Source organism: Myxine glutinosa, chromosome 5, assembly GCF_964187855.1.
Source record: "Myxine glutinosa chromosome 5, kmMyxGlut1.1, whole genome shotgun sequence".
NCBI lineage: Eukaryota > Metazoa > Chordata > Myxini > Myxiniformes > Myxinidae > Myxine > Myxine glutinosa.
Genome location: NC_136265.1, coordinates 65773128 through 65795416, shown reverse-complemented (window position 1 = coordinate 65795416; position 22289 = coordinate 65773128). Strand labels below are relative to the sequence as shown.

The window sequence follows — 22289 nt, the reverse complement described above, 5'->3', positions numbered from 1 at the left end:
CTTTAGCGGCAAGGTCATGTTATATACCCCATTGTGGGGTATATAGATTACAGTAGATCTTCGCTCATCATGTTCCCCCTTTCTCCCTCTGACCTGCTGTTCATGTTCCCCCATTCTATCTCTTCCCTGCTGTTCATCTTCCCTTTTTCTCCCTCTTCTCTGCTGTTTGTGTTCCCCCTTTCTCCATCTTCCCTCCTGTTCATGTTCCCCCTTTCTGCATCTTCCCTCCTGTTCATGTTCCCCCTTTCTCCATCTTCCCTCCTGTTGTTGTTCCCCCTTTCTCCATATTCCCTCCTGTTCATGTTCCCCCTTTTCTCTGCTGTTCGTGTTCCCTCTTTCTCCCTCTGACCTGCTGTTCATGTTCCCCCTTTCCGCTTTCTCCCTCTGACCTGCTGTTCGTGTTCCCCCTTTCTCCCTCTTCCCTGCTGTTCGTGTTCCCCCTTTCTCCGTCTGACCTGCTGTTCGTGTTCCCCCTTTCTCCTGATGTTCCCTTTGTTACGTTGTGTTCTGAACTGTTCTGTGCCCGAGGTCTTCCATGAGCCTCGACAATGCATGACAATGAAAAGTACAACAACAGCAATGTGCGTTTGTGGTTCAAACCTTCATGTTGAGGGGACGAATCATCGACGAACTCGGACTTCACCTTCACCTTCACAATAACACCTGAAACAAAAACAATCCGTTTAATCTAAACTTTCAGGAACCAGCAGAAGGTGACGGTGCGGAGAGGACGACACGTACCGGGTCCCGCGTCTTCATCCTCGTGTGGACCGACCCTGGACCCGCCATCTGAGGAAGCATCTTCCGGAACTGAGAGATCTCGGTTCATGGCGCATCGGAGGGGACTGGAGAGTGTGAACACTGTAAAGTGTAGGAAAGTACCGGGATTTAAGGTGGTGTGTTGTCGTGTGTTGCACTCTGACACACGAGTACAAACCACGTGTTCCGGTAAAAATGAACCACGACCACGTGACGTGTTCCTTCCACAAGCGAGACGATCTCATTCGCGATTTCCACACCACAGATTCTCCACGTTAATCAGGTGATCGATACCGGGTACCCACGATGTCTTGTTTCCCCTTGTAAACATTTTTACATTACCTTTTATCATATCAACTAACTCCATATGTTTTATCCATTTGTGTTCAATCATTGTCATTCCACAGAATAATTTTTCTCCATGTTCTGTGGTCCGTGTGTTCCGGAGCATTTGTGGGTGATACTGTGGCGGACACGAAAGCACTGACGTGGTGACATCACCCCGCACACCAAGTGGGGGTGGGCCACGCCAGGGAGAGAGGCGTGGCCTCACGATATACACGGGGCGCGCAGCCCTGAGCAGCTCAGTGTTACAGTGAGCTCTTGAAATAAAGACTCATACAAATTGCCACGTTGTCCGCTTCCTCCTTGCTTACAAGTAGCACGCGTAACACCGCGCTTTATTGGTGACCTCGATGTTGGATCTGCCGTAGCGATCCTTCCAAACACGACGCCATTGCCATGGCCAACAACGCGATGTCGGTTAAATTTCCCGAATTTTGGGAGGCCCAGGCCGAAGTTTGGTTCGTCCAAGCCGAAGCCCAGTTTCAGCTTCGGCGCCTCACCGGCGACGACACGCGCTACTGCCACGTCGTCGCCTCCCTCGGGCCCGGCACGGCCGCTCGAGTTGTGTCCGTCCTTCGCCACCCACCGGACGGCCACAAGTACGAGGCACTCAAGCGGCTGCTCCTAGCCACGTTCGGCCTCACGGAGGACCCACGGGCCGACCGCCTCCTGGATCTCCCCGAGCTCGGCGACACGCGCCCGTCGGTCCGAATGGACCATATGCTGTCGATGTTGGGCGACGAAGCCCCTGGTTCTCTATTCCGGGCGCTTTTCCGTCGCCAACTTCCAGCACAGGTACGCCTCGCGTTGGCCGGGACCGTGCTAACGGAACCCCGAGCATTGGCCGCCGAGGCGGACAGGTACTTCGCGGCTTCGGACACGCGGGCGAGAGTCGGTGCGGCTGTCGCGGATCTCGAGGCTGATGCTGCTGCCCACCTCGTGGATCCCGAGGCCGATGCTGATTCACAGCATCAGCTTACACAGCATACACAGCATGCTGATACGCACCTCATGGCCGCCGCCACGCCCCGCCCACCGCCGCGGTGAAAACTGCCACCGCGGGGAAAACCGCCGTCTCCACTGGCCTGGCGGAGCCAGCCGCGCTCCTCCAGCTCCACCACCTGGTGCTGGTTCCACGCCAACTTCGCCCATGAGGCTCGACAGTGTCATCCGCCATGCTCCTTCGACAGGTCGGGAAACACCCGGGCCGGCGCTCGATAGTGGCAATGAGCGCCGGCCGTTCGAACAGCCTGCTGTTCATCACGGACACCTTATCCGGGTGCCGTTACCTGTGCGACACAGGAGCGCTGGTGAGTGTCGTTCCTGCCGGTACGTCGGACAGGCACGCCGCGGGTGGGGGCCCCGCGCTGCTTGCCGCGAATGGGACGCCCATCCGTACGTACGGAAAACGCTGCCTCTCTCTGCGGTTCGGAGGGCAGGTTTTCCGATGGTCGTTCGTCACCGCCGACGTGCCCATGGCATTGCTTGGTGCGGACTTCCTGTGCGTAAATGGGCTCCTGGTCGACGTAAAGCACAGACGTCTTGTCCAGGCCGAGACATTCAGCTCGCTCGCTTGTGCGCTGCCCAGCTCGTCGAGCAGCCCACTGAGCGGCTCACCGAGCGGCTTGCCGAATGGTTCGGTTCCAGCCACGTTGATCTGTACGCTTCCGGCAGCGGACGAATTCTCCCGCCTCCTCGCCGGCTTCCCGGCCCTCACACGGCCCACATTCTCGGCGGGGGCCGTCAAGCACGGGGTGGCCCATCACATCCCCACCGTCGGGCCACCGGTCTACACCCGGGCACGCCGCCTCGAGCCGACGAAGCTGGTGGTAGCAAAAGCGGGGTTCGCTACCCTGGAGCGACTCGGCATCGTTCGGTGCTCGGAGAGTGCTTGGGCGTCGCCGCTGCACATCGTGCCGAAGCCCGGCGGGGGATGGCGACCGTGCGGGGACTATCGCCGTCTCAATGACGCCACCACCCCCGACCGCTACCCCGTCCCCCACATTCAGGACTTTTCCGCCCGTTTGGCGGGCATGTCCTTCTTCTCGAAGGTGGACCTCATACGCGGCTACCATCAGGTCCCCGTCAGGCCGGAGGACGTCCCGAAGACGGTGGTCATCACGCCGTTCGGACTCTTCGAATTCCTGCGGATGCCCTTCGGTCTGAAGAATGCGGCTCAGGCATTCCAGCGGCTGATGGACAGCGTCCTGCGCGACTTGGATTTTGTATACGTCTACCTGGACGATATCCTTGTCGCCAGCACGTCCCGCGAAGAGCACCTACACCACCTCCGCACGCTCTTCAAACGCCTGGGCCAGCATGGCCTGATTGTGAACCCCGCAAAGTGCCGGTTCGGCATCGCCGAACTCGATTTTCTGGGGCACCGCGTCACCAGGCATGGAGCCGTCCCCCTGCCGGCCAAGGTGGAGGCGGTGAAGGGGTTTCCGCGCCCCCGCACGATCAGGGGGCTGCAGGAGTTCCTGTGCATGGTGAACTTTTACCATCGGTTCCTGCCCCGTATCGCCCAGCTCCTGCGCCCCCTGCACGAAGCTCTCCGAGGTAAGCCAGTCAAAGGCGACGTTACCTGGACCGAGCAGATGGACGCGGCGTTCACGGGCGCGAAGCTCGCCTTGGCTAACACCACCATGCTCGCGCACCTGGCGCCCGATGCACCAATCGCCCTCACCACCGACGCCTCGGACTACGCGGTGGGCGCGGTGCAAGAGCAATGGGTGCGTGGAGCTTGGCAACCGCTGGCGTTCTTTAGCCGGCAGCTTTTGCCCACCCGAACGCCGTTACAGTACCTTCGACCGCGAGTTGCTCAGGCTTCACTTGGCGGTCAGGCACTTCCGCCATCTGCTCAAAGGCCGTGCGTTCACGGCCTTCGTCGACCACAAGCCGCTGGTCTTCGCGATGGGCAAGGTCACCGAGCCGTGGTTGGCCTGGCAGCAGCGTCACCTCTCGGCCATGTCCGAGTACACGACGGACATCCGGCACGTCGCGGGGAAGGACAACCCGGTCGCGGATTGCCTTTCCCGGGCCGTCGCCCACGCAGTCCACCTCGGCATTGACTATGCCCGGATGGCAGCGGACCAGGCCGCTGACCCCGACGTCCAGGCCTTGCGGACCGCCGTCACGGGCCTCCGCGTCACCGAGGTGCCGTTCGACGGCACGGGCATGGCCATCTTGTGCGACGTCTCCCTCGGGCGGCCTCGCCCCATCGTGCCCGCGGGCTGGCAGCGCCAGGTGTTTGACGCCATCCACGGCCTGTCCCACCCGGGCACGAGGGCCTCCCAGAGGTTGATCACCGACAAATTCGTCTGGCATGGCCTCCAGAAGGCCGTCCGCGGCTGGGCCAGGACGTGCCTCGCGTGCCAGCGCGCCAAGGTGCACCGGCACACCCAGGCCCCATTGGCCCCGTTTACGGTGCCGGAACGCCGGTTTGACCATGTCCACGTGGGCCTGGTGGGACCTCTGCCCCCCTCGCGGGGTTTCACCCACGTCCTCACCATGGTGGATTGCACCACCCGGTGGCCGGAGGCCGTGCCCTTGGCGTCGACGACGGCGGCGGACGTCGCGCAGGCGTTCATCGCCACCTGGGTCGCCCGGTTCGGTGCCCCCTCAGACATCTCGTCCGACCGCGGCCCCCAGTTCACCTCGGAGCTCTGGGGGGCGGTCGCGCGGGGGCTCGGGGTCCGGCTGCACCGAACCACGGCCTACCACCCCCAGTCTAACGGCGTGTGCGAGCGATTTCACCGCTCATTGAATGCCGCGCTCCGGGCCACCCTCCGCGACGGCGGCTGGGTCGACAGGCTCCCCTGGGTCCTGCTGGGCTTCCGGACGGCGCCCAAGAAGGACCTGCGCGCATCCGAGGCGGAGTTGGTCTTCGGGCAACCGCTGTGGGTGCTGGGCGAGTTCCTCCCCGACTCCACGGCACCATGGTCCGCGGCACAGCAGCGCTCTGCTCTGCAGGAGACCACCCAGAGGTTCGCCCCGGTGCCAACGGCACGCCACGGGCACCCACCGATGCACGTCGCCCTGGAGCTTCGCACGGCGGAGTACGTCTTCGTCCGCCACGATCCCCACAGGACACCACTGCGGCCCCCGTACGATGGTCCTTTCCGCGTGCTGGAGACCGGGGTGAAGCACTTCACCCTGGACATCGGCGGTACTCCTGACCACGTTTCTGTGGACCGCCTCAAGCCAGCCCACCTCGACGTGGACCATCCACCGCCAGTGGCCCGACCCTCGCGTCGGGGCCGCCCCCCTGCGGGCGGACCCCCGGCACAGCCCAGCCCCACTGCCACACCGCCCCCCGGTCCTGCAGCCGGAGGCATCCCAGATGGCATCCCTGCATCCCAGACGCCGCCAGTCGCCAGTGGGCGCTTCGGCCGGGTCATCCGTTTGCCCCGAAAACTGACCCTTCAGGTGCGCGGGGATTCTGGGGGTCGCGTGTGGCGGACACGAAAGCACTGACGTGGTGACATCACCCCGCACACCAAGTGGGGGTGGGCCACGCCAGGGAGAGAGGCGTGGCCTCACAATATACACGGGGCGCGCAGCCCTGAGCAGCTCAGTGTTACAGTGAGCTCTTGAAATAAAGACTCTTACAAATTGCCGCGTTGTCCGCTTCCTCCTTGCTTACAAGTAGCGCGCGTAACACCGCGCTTTAATACAATAAAAATGAAGTCTCACTCTTTGTCTCAATCTCACGTCGGAAACGTCATTTCCTGCATTCTTGGAAGTTTATTCAGTTCCTTGTGTTCTTCCCTGGCCCAACAATTCAGCAGATTCGCGATGACGAATGGGTCAAAATGGCGAACTGGTGATACACTTCCACATGGAATCCTTAGTTAAAACAAGCATTCTTATTATTGCGCTGCAATACATGTCCCCTACCGGCAGTCTGTCGTCCGGAAAACTGTTGGGGAAATTAAAATGGGTTATTCACCCACAGGTTCTGAATCGTTCCCAATTGCTAATTACCTCAGGACGGGCTCACCTGTGATTCGCACTCAGGACTTCGATTTATACACCTTGCAGACAGGTAAGCAGAAGCACAAGAAAATAAGTTATTGATAAAGAACCTTTCAAGTCGATAAGTAACAGTAATTTATTATATTTTCCGGTTCACGATCAATGATCGATGTGTGTATATATGTTGCTCGGCTTGGCTCCACCCTTCCCGAAAGCGCGCGCTGTGTCACGCTGTTGATGTTCGCGAGACGAGGCTGAGGGCGCGCGGTGCGGCTTGAGGAGAACTCTAGAATAAACAAGAGATATCCATTTTAAAAATATTTTCGTTTAATTAACGATATCTGCCAAACCACGTGACCTATCACAAATTCCAAAAGGACATTATAGTAGACTGACATGCCGACCAGATCTGTGAGGTTTCCCCTCAATTGGATCAAAAATGAGGGAGGAGCTCAGTTTTAAAGGTTCATGCTTAAAAACGTCATAACTCTGAAACCATGTGATGCATGACGTCATGCTCGCTGACTTTTTTGTTCGTCATGGGTATGCGATTCTGCCTGCAAAGTTTGGCCTCGATCTGTTCAGCCGTTGCAGAGAAAAAGGGGTTTTCGTGTTTTCACGGGAAAAATATGGCGGCCGAACCACGTGACCTGTGACGTCATAATTACCATTAAAATATTCTCCAGACCGAGTCCCCCCTAAGGGTGCAAATTTGATCTCAATCGGTCCTATTATTGCAGAGAAAATCTTTTTTAAAGGAAATTAAAACTTAAAATGGCACTGAGTTAAGGATCATCAGAATTCCAAAAGTTCAAAGTGCCATAACTTTGTCAAAAATGATCGAAACGTCGTGAAGTTCGAACTCGGTCTGTAGCTTATCATGAGGAAACCATGTGCCAAGTTTGAAATCATTAGCATTCAGCGTTTAGAAAAAAAGTCCGGAAAACTGTTCTTTGCGTGACGGACTGACGGACTGACAGACGGAGGGACGGCGTGCAAACCTATAGTCCCCTCCGGTGTACACCGGTAGGGGACTAATAAGAATGACTGCACTGTGGTCACAACCTGCAACAAAATCTGGTAACAGGCCGATTGGGAAATAAACATTTTTATTTTTGTATTTTTTTTGTATACATAATCGAGGCTCGTGAAAGAGCTAACCTTTATCACACAAACAAATCAAACAGACAAAAAAGCAAAGTATATAAAAATGGGAGCGGTAGACAAGAGGGGAGAGAAGGGGAAGCACATTTAAAATACTCTTAAAATATGAACAGCGTAACTGGGAAACACACCTTTAATGCGCCGTTAATAGATTTACTCGTCACCAGTCACTGCGTCAGCCTCCACCACGGTTATTCCAGGACGAGCCGATTCGTCACACAGTTATATCAGGACGAGCCGATTCGTCATACAGTTAAGCATTGTTTAACCCAATATGGGCCTTCAAAAATTATGTAACGCTGTATTTTTTTTAGTAATGCAAGCTCAATAGTTAATTATTTGAATTCCCGGATCTTCTTGAAGGGACGTCCGGTGGTTATTTTAGGTGCGAAGATGGGACGGAATTGTGTCCTCAAGGTGTTTGAACTCTTGGTGTGTGCTCCACTCGCTTGTAGTATTTGGTTCGCTGTGCGGTTCTGATTTAATATACTGTGTTGTGATTGGTACGACATACTGCGTAGTGATGTCTGGGCGCGTGGCTTCGGTGGTTGCTGGCGGCTCGCCATGATGGCCGTGTGTTCTGAGAGCTTGGCGTCTTTAATAAACAACTTGATTGAAGGAGAGTCCTGAACTTACTGCAGTATGTGCTCCACCGAGTTTCATTCTAGTTTTTACTTCATTTGTGCACAACTAACTATTCTTCCACAATTCTTCCACAATTACACCATGTGATACAATAAATCTACTAGGTATTACCCTAACTTCAAATCTATCCTGGAATCCACACATTACACAACGGATTATCCAGTTGATTGTTGTGAGCACCCCCACAGGATGATTTTCAAAAGCATCTGCTCGACCAGGAGGTCGGGTACGACATGGACCTGGTTTGAAGTGAGGGTCGCAAGTACAAAGCAATGGTAATCGGAAAGCTGGCCATCCAGAAGATGGAAGGACCTTAATCGTCTGTGAATGCCATGACACATCGACAAAAGTGCAAAAAGTGTGGACTATCACATCCACCAAGGAAGTGCCCAGCATACAATGATTATTGTAAGTAATGTGGTGAACTGGGATACTGGGCCCGTTGTTGTGAAAATCCCAAACGCTGATGGACACGAGTGGAGCCAGTAAATATGTCTCCAACTCGTCAATATTTTGCACAATGCTACTTCCTCTATTTCAAAGAATGTTTACTTTTATACTCCAAATCAATTTGTTTCACCTTTCAATAAAAAAAAAATGCACCAATCCAACTGGTATTTACTCCTCCAATCGTTTGTTAGTTTTCTGAGCCCAAACCCCCATTGTGATGCTAGATAGCACCAGGCGAACAAAAACTTTATACTTTTACATTGGCCAGGGTGAGTCTAGGATTTTCAGAACTACATCCAAGAGTGAAGTACATTGCTGGGTCTTTTCCCTCAGTAAACCCTTAAATGCGTACATGAGTCTTTTTTAATTCGTCCACAAATTACGTATGCAATTTCAGTTTCAACCTTTAATTTTTGGAGGAAATAGTTAATTTATTTAGTTTCCAATCAGTTTAACTGTATAATTTCAACTTATCCAGTATGTCTTTGCTATAACTAGACCTTGCGTTTACAACCAATACAACCTGCAGACAACGTAGAACCGACGTTATTTTGTTCCGGTGGGTCAATGTTGGAAGGTAGCGTTGGCCCAACGTTGGAAAGATATATTTTCCCTGGTGTTGGTTTAACGGGTGGCTGGTTTAAGATTACAAGGTGCCACGTTAGAGCCCCTGTCATGCCGTTGTATTAACACCTGGTGGGTTGACTCAGCCTGTCATCCTTTCAAGGTTGGCAACATGAGTACCAGCTTACTGTGACACACAACTCCTCAAAAAAACAAACTCTACCAAGATACAACCTTGTAAACCCATGAAAGTTCAACAAGGGTTTTGCCGGCGAGGTCGTGTGTTTTTCCAAGCTCTCCACGCTACCAAAGTTAAGAATTTTTGCCATTTGTATTTTTGTCAAAACTGTATTTTTTATTTTACGGTGTGTGTGCATACTGTGTGTTTCTAGTTAGATATCGGTGTAAATCGTGCATACCATATATATATCGTCGGATGGTTCCTGCCGCGTTTTTCAGGCCTGGCTTTCCCAGGCCTCGAGGCTTTGCATCTCCTCTCGAAGGTCGTTTGTGGTTCATTTACTTTCATTCTCTCACTGTTTTTTCCAGTATTGTTTTCACCCCATAATTCCTGAACATCTACCCTTTGTTTAAAGTCTTAATATAAAAATATAAACTAAAAAAAAATCTAATTTCCTTCTCTGCCCGTGTTCGTTCGTTCTTCGACCACGTGTTTTGTCCCACCCGTTTTATTTCTCTCCTTCCTTCATAACTCAATTCTCTCCAGTCGACACCTTTTCAATTCCAGTTCTCACCATACTTCTTCAATTTTATCCTTCTTCCTCTGATCTACTTTCAGCGAACCTTCAAAAAAACATATTAACGAAGAATTTAAAAAGTAGGCCTCTCCTCCTGTACAAACACATTTGCTTATACACCTCCCTGTTCCTTCGCTCTCTGTTCTCCTGGCTGTCAGTCTCCTATTCTTCTGTTCCTGCTTCAGAACCTGTGCTGGAATCCTTAAATCCCCCTTCGGAATCCTTCATGCCCTCATTTAAGGAATTTCCCCTTATAGTTTTCACGGTTTAGTTTAAAAATGTTCAAACTTTCCCCTGAACTGTTGTATTCTGTCATATATTATAACACATTTTTCTTCTTCTTCTTATTCTTCTTCAAAAGGTTGCTTTCGACTTGCTCACCAAATCTCTTCATTTCAAATAAAAATTCCATATCTTACAATTCTTCCTTCCTTCATTCCCGAAACTCACCTGCATTCCACCCCTCCTCCAACGTTTTCAAATGGATCTCTGACTTGAAAATCACAAGAAACTCATTTTGCAATAAATGTTCGTTTTCCATTAATCGTCCAACACTTTCTTCTTCTTTCGTGTATCATCAGACGGCCAGCTCAGTGTCGTGCAGCCATGCCCTCGTCTCTGGTCCTACGTCGAAGAGGCCCGCTTCTGAAGGTGGTCTGTATAGGGGGCAGGTGGTAATCATGTGTTTGGCAGTCTGCTCAGGCTCGCCACACTCGCAGGCGGCGCTGTCTGCCAGGCCCCACATCTTCAGCGATGATTTGAAACGGCCGACCCCCGTACATAGACGGTTCAGCAAGGTCCATTGCAGGCGTGGTAGATATTCTCCTTGGACGCCACCTCCTGGGTCCCAGATGTAGCGGTGGATGCGGGTGGGCCCGGCCATTTCCCACACCTGCTTCCAAGATGCCGCCAGCCATGCACTTCTAAACAGGTCCTCAAGGATAGAACTGAGCATCTCTTGTGCCGCCTTATTGTAGGGATGGTGACACTTTCTAAAATCCAAACTCTGCCTTTCCCTTCTCAACTCCTCCCTCACCCATCCCTTTCAAATCTCCCCCCTTGTCCCTTCCCTCCTAAACTCCCCCCTTGCCCCTCCACTCCCAAACTCCCCCCTCATCCCTCCCATCCTAAACTCCCCCCTCAACACTCCCCTCCTAAATTCCCCCCTCACCCCTCCATTTCAAAACTCCCCCTTCCCTCCTCCCCTTCAAATCGTCCCACCCTCCTTTTTTCTCCAATTCTCCCCTCTAACCGCTCCCCCTCAAAACGTCCTCCCTGCATCCTCTCCCTTCCAAACTCTAACCTCCATCTCCTCCAACCTTCTTCCTCGCTCTACGCCCCCCCCCCCCCCTTCAAACACCTCACTGTGCCTCATCCAATCACCATCAAACCTTTTGTCCTCCATATCCTTCCCTTTCTCCAGGCTTTTCTGAAATCTCTGAAACACTATCAACAGCTCTCCCTACATCCTCCTCTTCCTCATCTTACCCTACCCCTCCCCTGTCCTGTATCCGATGCTCACCCTTCCTCTTCCTTAACGGTATGGACCTCAAACATCCGGGGCCTTCGCTCAAACCTGATTGACCTCTCCATGCAGGTTGCTTCTGACAAACCAGACTTGATCTGCTTAACAGAAACTTTCCTCCTTCAAGATGTCTCTGATTCCTTAATATCTCTCCCTGGTTACTCCCTCCTTCAGTATGATAGACCTGAGCCTCGTCCTGGAGGTGGCGTTGCTATCTTCATCAAAAACTTTCTCCCTCACTCTCCCTGCACTGCCCTCTCTCCACCTCACCCCCAGGGGTACCTCTGGCTATGGCTTCCCCTTCGCTCTCACCTTTTGTTCATGTGTGTGTTGTACCGTCCACCAAACAGTTAACACTCCATATACATCTCGCTGTCTGATAACATGGTACAACTTCTACCTACTCCCTCCCAACTCTCTCTCTTCCTCATATGTGGTGATTTCAACTGTCATCATGCCATTTTGTTAAAATGCTGTTAGTGTTCCCCCTTTCTTATACTTCGTGTTCACCCTGCTGGGTGTGGGTTCCTCGCTCACCAGCCATGGCACGGCAGCAAAGGACTTCTGCGACTCACTGGGACTGACACAATCTGTCAATTTCCCGACCCGTATATCAGTCAATGGAGCAACTTCTCTTCCAGACTTGGTTATGACAAACTTCCCTGCAAATGTCTGCTGCTCTTTTTCTGCTCCAATCGGTTCATCTGATCATGTGCTTGTTAAAGTGGACATCTCTCTGGCCATTCTCAGAGAGCATCCTCAGCGTCGCCGATTCTGGCATTTCAGTCAGGCCAACTGGCACGGTCTTCAAGCAGCCATCAATCATCTGGACTGGTCTCCCATCTCTACTGCCTCTGACATCAACTCATCCTGGGAATTCTTCCAAAGTAAACTGCTCTCTCTCATGCACAGATTTATCCCATCTCGTCTTCAGTTGTCATACCCTTCCTCCCATCCATTGTACACGGCATCTTGTGGTGAGGCTGTTGCGCAGAAACGACTTGCCTTCACCTCTTGGAAAGCAAATCCAATGGAAGGCAATCTCAGTTCCTCTCACATAGCTCGGAACAAGTATGTGTCTACCCTCAGGAGAGCCAGGAAACAATATCTCTCTACTCTCAAGAGTGAACTCTCAAACCTGTCTCCCTCTTCCAAATGCTGGTGGCATCTGGTCAAATCTGTTTCTGGTGTTTGTTCCCCCTCTATCCCCTCCCTCACCTCAAACGGCTACACAGCTGACTCCGCACGTGAAAAAGCTGAATGCCTCAACTCTGTGTTTGCCTCAAAATATTGTGTTCCAAACCCGGCTCTCTCTGTACCCACCATTCCCAGTCGTAACCAGCTGCTCCTGGACTCTGGGTCCTTCTCTCCTGACAAGGTGGAGAAGTTTCTGTCAATCCTCGACACTGATTCTGCAACTGGACCAGGCCGCATCAGCCCACGGTTCCTAAAATCCTGCTCTGCTGCTCTTTCACACCCTCTCTGTTCGCTTTGTGATGGAATTCAATCACAAACTCTTCAACATATTGAGCTTTATTGTAATCAATTCTCCACATCATCTACAAAAAGAATAATCACATATTTAGAATGCGTTCATATAATATGCTCCATGTAAAGCAAGCCATAAAAGATGCATAATTTTAACTTACCAGCTCAAATTCAGTCACAAGTAAAAGGCAATCCCCTCACTCTCAAGCCAACCTTCTTATAGGCACGTCTTACGCTAGAGAGGGAATTACAACGGATCTTCGCCTTTATTTCACCACATTCTCCCTCCAATTAAATTTCCAGCAAGCTCGCATTGGTATAATACAAAACTACAGAGTATAAAAAAGCACAAAGAATCAAACGTTCACAAGCTGAGGATAAAGCAACCTACCTTCCCAAACGAACCGGCTTTCGACTCTAAAATTGTTGTTTGCCTGACCTTGGCAAACATCTCCTGCAATTTCATTTCCTCTCGTTCTTATCTTGTTATTGCATTCTCATCTTTCCCTGTCTAAAAATGTGTGGGTGAGACATAGTTTTCTTCTGAGCTGAAAGGCAGATGCCTTGTCTAGTTCTGTTCAAATAATCCTTGAGCATACTATATAAACTATGGCAGGTCGTGTGTAGATCAAGGAAGAGCTGTCATGGACGGAGGGTTGCTGGCCGAGACCCACGCAACTTTCCTTCCATGTGCATGTTATTGTCCTCTCTTTAATAATAAATTCTCCTGTCCGAGTCTGGTCAAATGATCATTCCTGAGGGGTTAAATCTCCGACATACGCATATAGGTACAGTAAAAAGAAATAACCGATAATGGCACCAAAAATAAATACCAGGGTTCACACAACAATGGGGAAAGAGCACGCGCTTGAGCAAGGCACCAGCTGGTTTTGGGTCTGAAATGGCTCGTGCGCGCTGGTGTTTCACAAGGCACGGAATTGGTGTTGCACGGGGCTGGTGCTGCATGGGGATGGTGCGGCACAGGGTTGTAGAGCATGTATGGGATGAAATGGATTGCTGTCATCAATATCCACAGCACCTGCCCCAGAACAGCCATGATTTGGCCACATACAGACGTTGTTGATGAATAACTTTAAAAGGATGGCGTTTCTTTAAAAGACCACGATCACCAGTCTCATCAAACCTTCCCAATGGGTCCAATGCCCAAAGCCTTCTTGCCATACACGAAAAAGCACGAGCCGGTACCATGCCGATGATTACGTAACAAATCTTAACTAGTTGCCCTAGCAGATCCACTTGTTACGGAACCACTTCAAGCGCTTACCAACCAAGATTGAACCTCATTTATCCTATGCCGCAATCAGAACTGCCCGAATAAATCAGCACACAGTTTCTTAAGAAAAGGGCTTTTAGTACACACAAATTAGGCAAATTTTACAATGGGAGAAATAATGGCAGGTATATTCACAAATATGTATGGCACATATCAATCCCAATTTCCCCAATATGACAGACCCACCCTCAGAACCTTAACAGTGACTTCGCAACTCTCCATTGGCTGGTGCAGCATGCATCCAGGAAAAGAGAAAGAGGTCGAAGAGGTCAAGGGAGTGGAAGAGAAAGGGGAAGCTGGTGTGTCCTGGTCCCTCACACCTTGTGCCAGCTCAGATGAGCGTGTGCCACCAATAATTATGATGATTGTCTGGTGTCCGGACCCGCCATGCTCCACTCATGCTCCCTCCTCACTGTCGCCCACATGCTGCCTTCTCCATGCGCTTAGGTGGTTCATTTGCAGGAAGAAATGGATGCGTTTTTCAGCAGGAAAGTGCAGGAGGCAATCCATTTGTCAGGGACACTTACCCAACCATCAGTATCAAAAGGCGAAGTGGGAGTTGGTCCATTGAGGTGGCGCAGCTTAACGAGCCGGGTTCGACGCAAAGATCCAAGAGGTGTTGGAAGTGTAAGAGGAATAAAGCGTGAGAATGAGAGAAAGTGAACAAAGAAATGAACGGAGATGGAAAGCAGACTGTGAACAAGAAAGGAAGGCAGAGTTGTAGAGAGAAAGCAGCAATAAAAGCCGGTTGTACGAGAATATGCACAAGGGGAATTCACAAATGTTTGAGATGGGCTGGTGCCTCGTAACGTTCACTCCACTCAATGTCCCGTTATCTGTTCGATCGCATGGCCTTCACTTGCTTTTTAATAGAATATGTCCCCACCTGCCCGAATCCACCCCCTTCAGTCCGAAGGAGGAGTTCGCCCACCAATAGATCCTCCCCCTCATACCTGATTGGTGTTTCAGTCCCCAAACCCCTGGTGATTGGCCTTTACAGTTCTGGCACACTATCTCCCTTGAGATGATCGATTTGTCTCAGGTGTTCACCAAACCAGGTTGGTGCAGCTGTATGAAGGCACTGTACTTTCTGAAGTCTCTGCAGTCTGCATGTTATCCAATTTTGTTGGTCTCCCTCTTCTGAATTTAGCAGCATTTTACACGTTGTCTGAATACCATTTTACCAGTTTTAATGGTTCTGCCAATTTTCCCTCATTTGGTGTGAAGAGCTTTAAATCATCGATATACAGCAGATGGGTCACTTTTCCTGACCCATTGGACATTATACTGTTCGATGTTAGGTGTATCCCTGTCCTTGATCATCAATGAGTTTGCTCAGTAGGTCCAGAACTGGGCAAAACAAGAGGGGCAGAGACAGTCACCCTGGAAGAACATATGTTGTATCTTCACTTCTGGGATTTCGATCTTTCCGTCTGAATGCTGTAATATCAATGTGGCATTCCAGAGCTCCTTTGCTTTATCAATGAATTGAGTTTGATTAATTCGGGGATTTATCTTGGCAGGGACACTAACATTGGCAGGGCATTTTACCATCCAAAAATGACGCCACCAGCAAAAGCTTCTTTGCTTTATCTATCCTTCGATGCATTTTATATCATGATAAATGGGTAAATCCTTATTACAAGCAGAACACAAGAAGGGCTTCTCTCGTTTGTTGGAATATCCATGTGCAGCTTTCAGAAGGTGGAACAGAGTCCTCTCAGGACTCAAAGTAGCCACCTCCAGTTCGATAAAATATCATGTTTCACAATCCAAGTTGTGAAAAGGTCTTCTCAATGTTTTCTTCTGAGGATTATTTCCAGGATTGTCATTGGACCACAGACAGCCTCCAATTGTTGTTAGTTTGTCCGACTATTCCTGGGGCTGTTTTGAAGATCAAAGAGAGGTTCTTTATCAAGCCCATTTTGTCAGAACCCTTCAGCTTCCAGGTTCTCCTGGCCTCATTTTTCAGATGCCGATTACTTGGTCATTTTCCTGATTTCCACATTATTTCGACCAAAGTCGCTGGGTACTGCTACTGACCCCTCGATGAGCAATACCATCTTTTCCTTTTTGTGCAAAAGCACAATGTCCTTGTGCAATGCTTTGTTTTCTCTGTTTACGATTGATGGGATGATTTGATCGTCAGTGAGGACTGCATCCTCATGTTCAACAATCGCTTTTGGTTCATGCTTCCTTGATTTTTCTGAGACTGAGATCTTGAATTTTTTGCAGATGTCCCAATGGTGTACATTGCACACAAATACAGTTATTCAGACAGTTGTTTTTCATACCCGAAAGAAGGTGACCGCTAACAGAACCTAGGTGACCGCTAGTTCTACCTTGCAGAACCAACGCTTTTTTGAATAAATGTCAAGATTTGTGGAAAAACTGGATTACTGAATGGATCAGGAAGCAGAAGAACAAGAGGAGCTGTGGGAAGAGAGAGGTGGGAAGAGAGAGGTGGGAGGGAAACATCATCAGCAGTGGTGAAGGACAAACTAAAGGAAGAGTTGAGCAAATAAGACGAGTATGAAGGAGAGGTAGTGGTGGATGCATTGGGTAGACAAGATGGATACAGAAACAAACTCTCAGGAAATTTGGAAGGAGGTGGGTTTGTAGTGGGTTGTTAACAGGGGTACAAAGTCACGGATAGGATGAGGGGAGAAGCGGGGTGGAGTGACTTGAGATGGTGGTGAATTGGTTCATTCGTGCTATCTCCTAAAGACTTGTAGCGTTTAACCTGCAGGTCTTCTCTCCTTTATCTCTTGTGCGTGGATCCATTGATGCCGCTTCACCTTTGATTGATGAAAAAATGCCTTGGTGCAAACAGAACACTTGTGGGGCTTCCCTCCTGTATGTATTTTTGATGATGAGATAAAGTTGATGAAAGAGCAAAACTCTTGTCCAGATGCCATGTTTTCTCCCACCTCTGGAACAAACTCCCACACTCTATTCAGTCCCTTTCCTCCGTTTAAGCGTCCGTTTGTTTTTTTGTCATTAATGTAAGCTCTTACACGAGCCTTGATATTGTATACAAAAAACAAAACAAAAAAAACTCTTGTTGCATTCAGAACATGTGCACGGCTTCTCTCGTTGGTTGATGTCCCCATATGCGGGTTTCAGGAGGAGGCAGGAAGTTCTCCCAGAACTCAAAATCTCCACCTCCTTTTTCGGTAAAAGATCATTATTCGTGAACCAGATTGGGAAACGTTATTCTCATAGTTTTGTTCCAAGGGCTCTTTTTAGAATGCTCACTGAACCTCTGACAGCCTGTACCTGCAGATTATTTGTAGAGATATTCCCTGCTTTTTAAGTGCTCAGTAATGGTTTTCTTGATCATCCCTGTTGCTCCGAGTATTACTGGTACAATTTCAGCTTTCTTCAATTTCCAAGTCCTCTTGACCTCATTTTTCAGCTCCTGGAATTTGAGCATTTTTCTGATTTCTGTAGCATTTAGTCCACGGTCATTGGGAACTGAAAACTCAATCAACAATGCTGAATTTTCCTTTTTGTGTTTGAGCAATATGTCCAGATGCCATGCTTTGTTTGCAATGTCGACAATTGACGGGATCATCTTGTCACGTGTGAGCACGATATGCTCATTTTCAAGGATAGGATTTGCTTTCTGTTTCCGTGATTGTTCTTGAAAGAACCAGAATGTTGAAATATTTACAGATGTGCCAGTGGATTACTGTGCAGACGCTGTCATGTCATTCTGTGTTCAACTGTTCTGACATGAGTTTTTTACATCGCGAAAGGAGGTGACTGGTACTTTCTGTTTCTCCCACACAAAACCTGCCTTTGAAAGACGTAAGAAACTTTTTGGAGTTTTCCTTTTTCTTCTTTGCTGTCGTTGGGGCTGTATTTCTTTGTTTCATTTTCCAGTGTAATATCGTGCACTTGAACTTGTCTTTGGAAGTTTGTTGCTAAATGATTAAAGATACCTTTTCCGATTGGTTGTTTTCTTGCTCATGTACAAATCTCATGCAATAGTCTGTTGAGATTTTTTATATACTCTTTGATGCAACTTTCTGGAGGATCTAACATGGCCGCTATTAATCGCCACTATTAATCGCCGCTATTAATCGCTCTTTTGATCTAGGCATGGTGACACCACAAACTTCAACAACAAAGAGCAAAACAAACTAAATGTCTGAGGTTGAAATAAGACAGGTTCCTCCAAGATCCTCTCTGACGATGTTCTAATCATTTGCACCTGAGCTGGTGCACCTTATTCTAATTTTAGGTATTTGAAGTAGTGATAAATGTCGGGGTGTACTTACTTTTTCCACATGCGAAATTTGCATTTATGTTTATTTAAATTATGCAATGGACTACAAAATGTGAATGTTTCATGATATTTGTTACATTATATCACCTTTATCTGTCAATATTGTTGAAATGAAGATCAAATAGACTGTATGTTGAAATATGTTGAAAAGGTCAAAACTTTACATGGAGTGTCCTTACTTTTTCACGTGACTGTATGTTGTTATGTCTGGCGGGTAGTGATTGTAGTGAAATCGTATTCGTACTGAACCCGGGGTGATGCTCGCTGCTCGTTGTCATCGTTGTCACCGCTAGGGGCGTGACTATAAGACCCGTTGCTGCAACGGTGCTCCGAGACTTCTCCCTTGTGACATGTTACATCGGTAGCCTCGTTAACGGTACGCCTTTATAGAATATCTAGCTTGCTTGCATTGAATGATATGAATGGATCCATGAGATGTCGCATCGTATACTTATTGTGTATTTCTACTTTACAGGAATGATGTGATGATCTAAATGCAATTAAACCAAACCGTTGGACTAAAGTTGTGTGGACCTGAATGGTTTTCCACAACACTTAATTGCATTTAAGATCTGCAGACATGGCTGGCAACAAGACGCTGACGGTGTCCATCTTCAGCGCCGACCCACAAGCCACGGATGGAGGCTTGCAGCTGAAGCACTGGCTCCGCCAACTGGAGCATCTCTTTGCTGAGCCTGAGACCGCTCCGACGGCTGCCGCGAAGCTAGCGATTTTACACTCAAAAATCGACTAACGGGTCTACCACGCGATCGTTCAATGCACGACGTATGATCTTACCATCGCGGAGCTCAAGCGGCTATACATAAAAGAAAAAAGCCCGGTGTATGCACGTTATTTGCTGCAAACGCGACGGCAGCAACCCAACGAAGCAATGGACCATTACGCCCAGGAGCTCCGGCAGCTTTTGCTGGACAGCGTCAGGGAGCCACGGACTCCCGAGCAGGCTCAGGATGATCGTCTTTTAGATGCCTTCATAGCAGGGGTCTCCTCCCAGGAACTACGACTCAAACTCTTGGAGAAGACCGACCTGACCTTCGCTACGGCGCTTGAGCAAGCGACAGTATATACTGAAGCGCGGATGCAATCGAACGCCTATGATAGCACGCGCCTTTTGGCGGGCACCTCACTACACGCCCGGCCGGAGAGTGCTACCGTCGAGGACGTGGATCCGCTCGCTGAACTCCGGGATGCTCCGGAGGATGACCCAGCCCTGACGGCTGCCGTTACGACCAGCAGACCCAAGGCCTTGCGCGGGGCCGCATGTTTTTTTTGTGGAGGGCCTCGTCATGCCCGGGTCGTGTGTCCGGCACGTGACGCTATATGCCATTTGTGCTCGCTAAAGGGACATTACGTGAAAGTGTGCAAGAAAACGGCACGCGGCTCGCGGCACTTCGACTCGCGCAGTCGCGGTCGCGCGGGCGCAGTGACCTTGAACGGGCTCATAGCGGAGCCCACGAGCCCAGCCCGACACCCGGCGCCTTACCCAACTTCGAAGGGGAGGGCCCCTCTCTGCGGCCCGCTGGGCGCTCAGACGTCCTTGGCGGGCGCCACCGGACAGCCACCACCATCTCATTCTCCATCGGGCACAAAGGCCGTGTCCTTGGCCAAACTTCGGGCCACGCAAGGGGCTTTGACACTTCGCCAAGCCCCTCGTACTCCTCGAGTCGTCCACGAGCTAACAGCGGCCCCCACCCCGACATAAGAGTTAAGGCAGCTTTCAAATACTACGGAGGCCTTTCGTCAAAGCGACCAAAAATGTCAAAAGGCGATTTCGAATACTACGGAAGCCTTTTGTCAAAGCGACCAAAAATGTCAAAAGGCGATTTCGGATACTACGGAAGCCTTTTTCTGCCAGAAGTGTCAAAAGGCGATGTCAAATACTACGGAGGCCTTTTCTCGTCAGAATTGTCGGATTTTGAATCGCGAAACACCGGAATGCTGGGGAAAGCCCTCTGATGACGATAATGGATTCCCCATGGTCAACGCAGACTCCGGCCACGACCGCAAAACTGCTGCTGGTGTAGGATCCACCCGCGAGGCTGGTCCGACCCATTCGGGGGGGCTCAGTCCCGCTCCCAGCAGCCTCGTCTGGCCTGGCTCAAGCCCTTATTCCCCTTATGGTTGAGGGCCATTGTGTTCGGGCCTTGGTGGATACAGGATCTACGGATAGTTTTATCGACCAGCGACTTGTGCTCAGGCATGGATGGCGGATCGGGCGGTCTACGAGACGGATCTTCATGGCTTCCCAGGGACTTCGGCTCAGCACGAAGGGGGAATGCCGATTGAAACTCGTGCTAAAGGGACGGGTTTTCCCTGATGTACACCTTATGGTTTTACCCGCATTATGTGCTGATATTCTGCTAGGACACGATTTAGAGCAGAATAGGTAACATGCTTCGAGATGTCGCGGTAAGGAAAACTACCCTATAATAGGTTCATGTGTAGGCGTTTTGTCGGTTAAGATATATAATTGTGAATCTACCAGGAGGTTTGAGTGATAAGTAGTGTAGGGATTAAGGAGTAGCGCCCTTGTATGTCTCACCTGGTTCGCCAAACCTTTGTCCCTTTTGGCACTGCACACCACATAGACATACCGACGGATCCTCAGTGCAACACTAAGTAACGCCCTCCCCTGACATGACTTCGGAAGAAACCAGGCCAGGACACCGCTATATGGCCGCCGCCGTTTGCACCGACAGGCTTATCCACCTTGAGTACCACGCCCAGGAAGGCTGTGCTCGTTTGGCGCGAAAGGACGTGGGAGGCGCGAAGCGGGTCGTCAGAGGGCAGGAAGTTACGAGGCTCTGATTGGTTGGCAGCGCGCCAAAGCTGACGTCACCACCCGGGGAGATTAACGAGCGCCGAACGCCATTTTGGCAGTCGAGGAGAGTCGTTCAGAGATCGAGTGAGTTACGCACGAGTTGAGCAGTTGCGCACTCATGAGATTCCTGGCCCTGGCATTTTCGTGAGATCTCTGGTTGCATTGGCTCACAGATTCCTGGCAGATTCACGGCCTGAGTTGGCCGTCCCGGTGAGATCCGAGTTGGCTTGTCGACCGTGTCCGAGCGTCGACCTCGTGGTGATCGGTGCTTTGGAACTTGGAGCGAGGCGTGCCCAGGGACGAAAGGAGCCGCGTGTTGGATGGCGGCCAAAGCCAACAACGAGACCAGATATTGCCGAGCTCCGCGTTCGCAATAACATAACGAATGTCTTTATTTTGGTATTCATATCCCCTCGTCTTGTATTCGATATCTGGTGTGCGGGATCCCGATTTAGAATATTTCATTACCGGCGTGTGCTTTTCCTGTCCTTGCTTTTATTTGAATAAATCCTTCTATTATTTTCTGAACATACCTGAACACAGTTTTCCAGGTGATTAATTTAATAGATACGGTTGCGGGGGTCTCGCCGCTCCCCTCCATTCCGCGCGCCTTGTGGTAGCTTTTGGTTTTGGAATCCGCTATTGAGTTTTCGCCTCAGGGGTTAAAGCCTTCGCGATCAGCATCCGTGACCGCCTGATATTAATTTCGGCAGTTGCGCGACATTTGGTAGTCAGCAGTGGGATTGAACCCTAAAAAAAATTGGTGTCAAGAGTTTGGAGAATTGGGAAACAAATTTTTTTGTAGTTGAGGCGGAGAAATTAGAATAGTCGATTGGACGTACGGAGCGCGATATCGCGTCTTCGACAACTTTAAATTTTGTTTTTGGAAGTAAAATAAATAAGCGCGCGGGAAACGACCTTCCGAAAAGCGGATGTCTGAGGTCGATGAAATAGAGGTGCGTCGTGAGGCTTCTGTCAGCTTAGGGAGTGAGCCGGAAATGGGGGAATTGGAGGATAGCGTTGGAACTTCCCTCTCTGCGGAGGAGGCCCCGATGGCTGTGCAGGCCTTAATTAAATTTATGCAGGGAATGAATGACAATATGAAGGCTCAAGGTGAGCGAACCAATGCAGAAATTCAGGGAATAAATGCTAAGATGGGAGAAATGAAAAGTGGATTGGAAGAC

The 22289-nt window shown here is 50.1% G+C and overlaps 1 protein-coding gene across 1 annotated transcript in view; it reads right to left on the bottom strand.

The window, feature by feature from the left end:
- The window catches only part of LOC137428562 (uncharacterized), a 61525-nt gene that overhangs the window by 6246 nt on the left and 32990 nt on the right, over nucleotides 1-22289 (bottom strand). The window contains exon 4 of the mRNA XM_078777325.1: nucleotides 601-663. Coding sequence (XP_078633451.1) covers nucleotides 601-663 — 63 coding nt within the window. The remainder of the gene's footprint in view (nucleotides 1-600; nucleotides 664-22289) is intronic.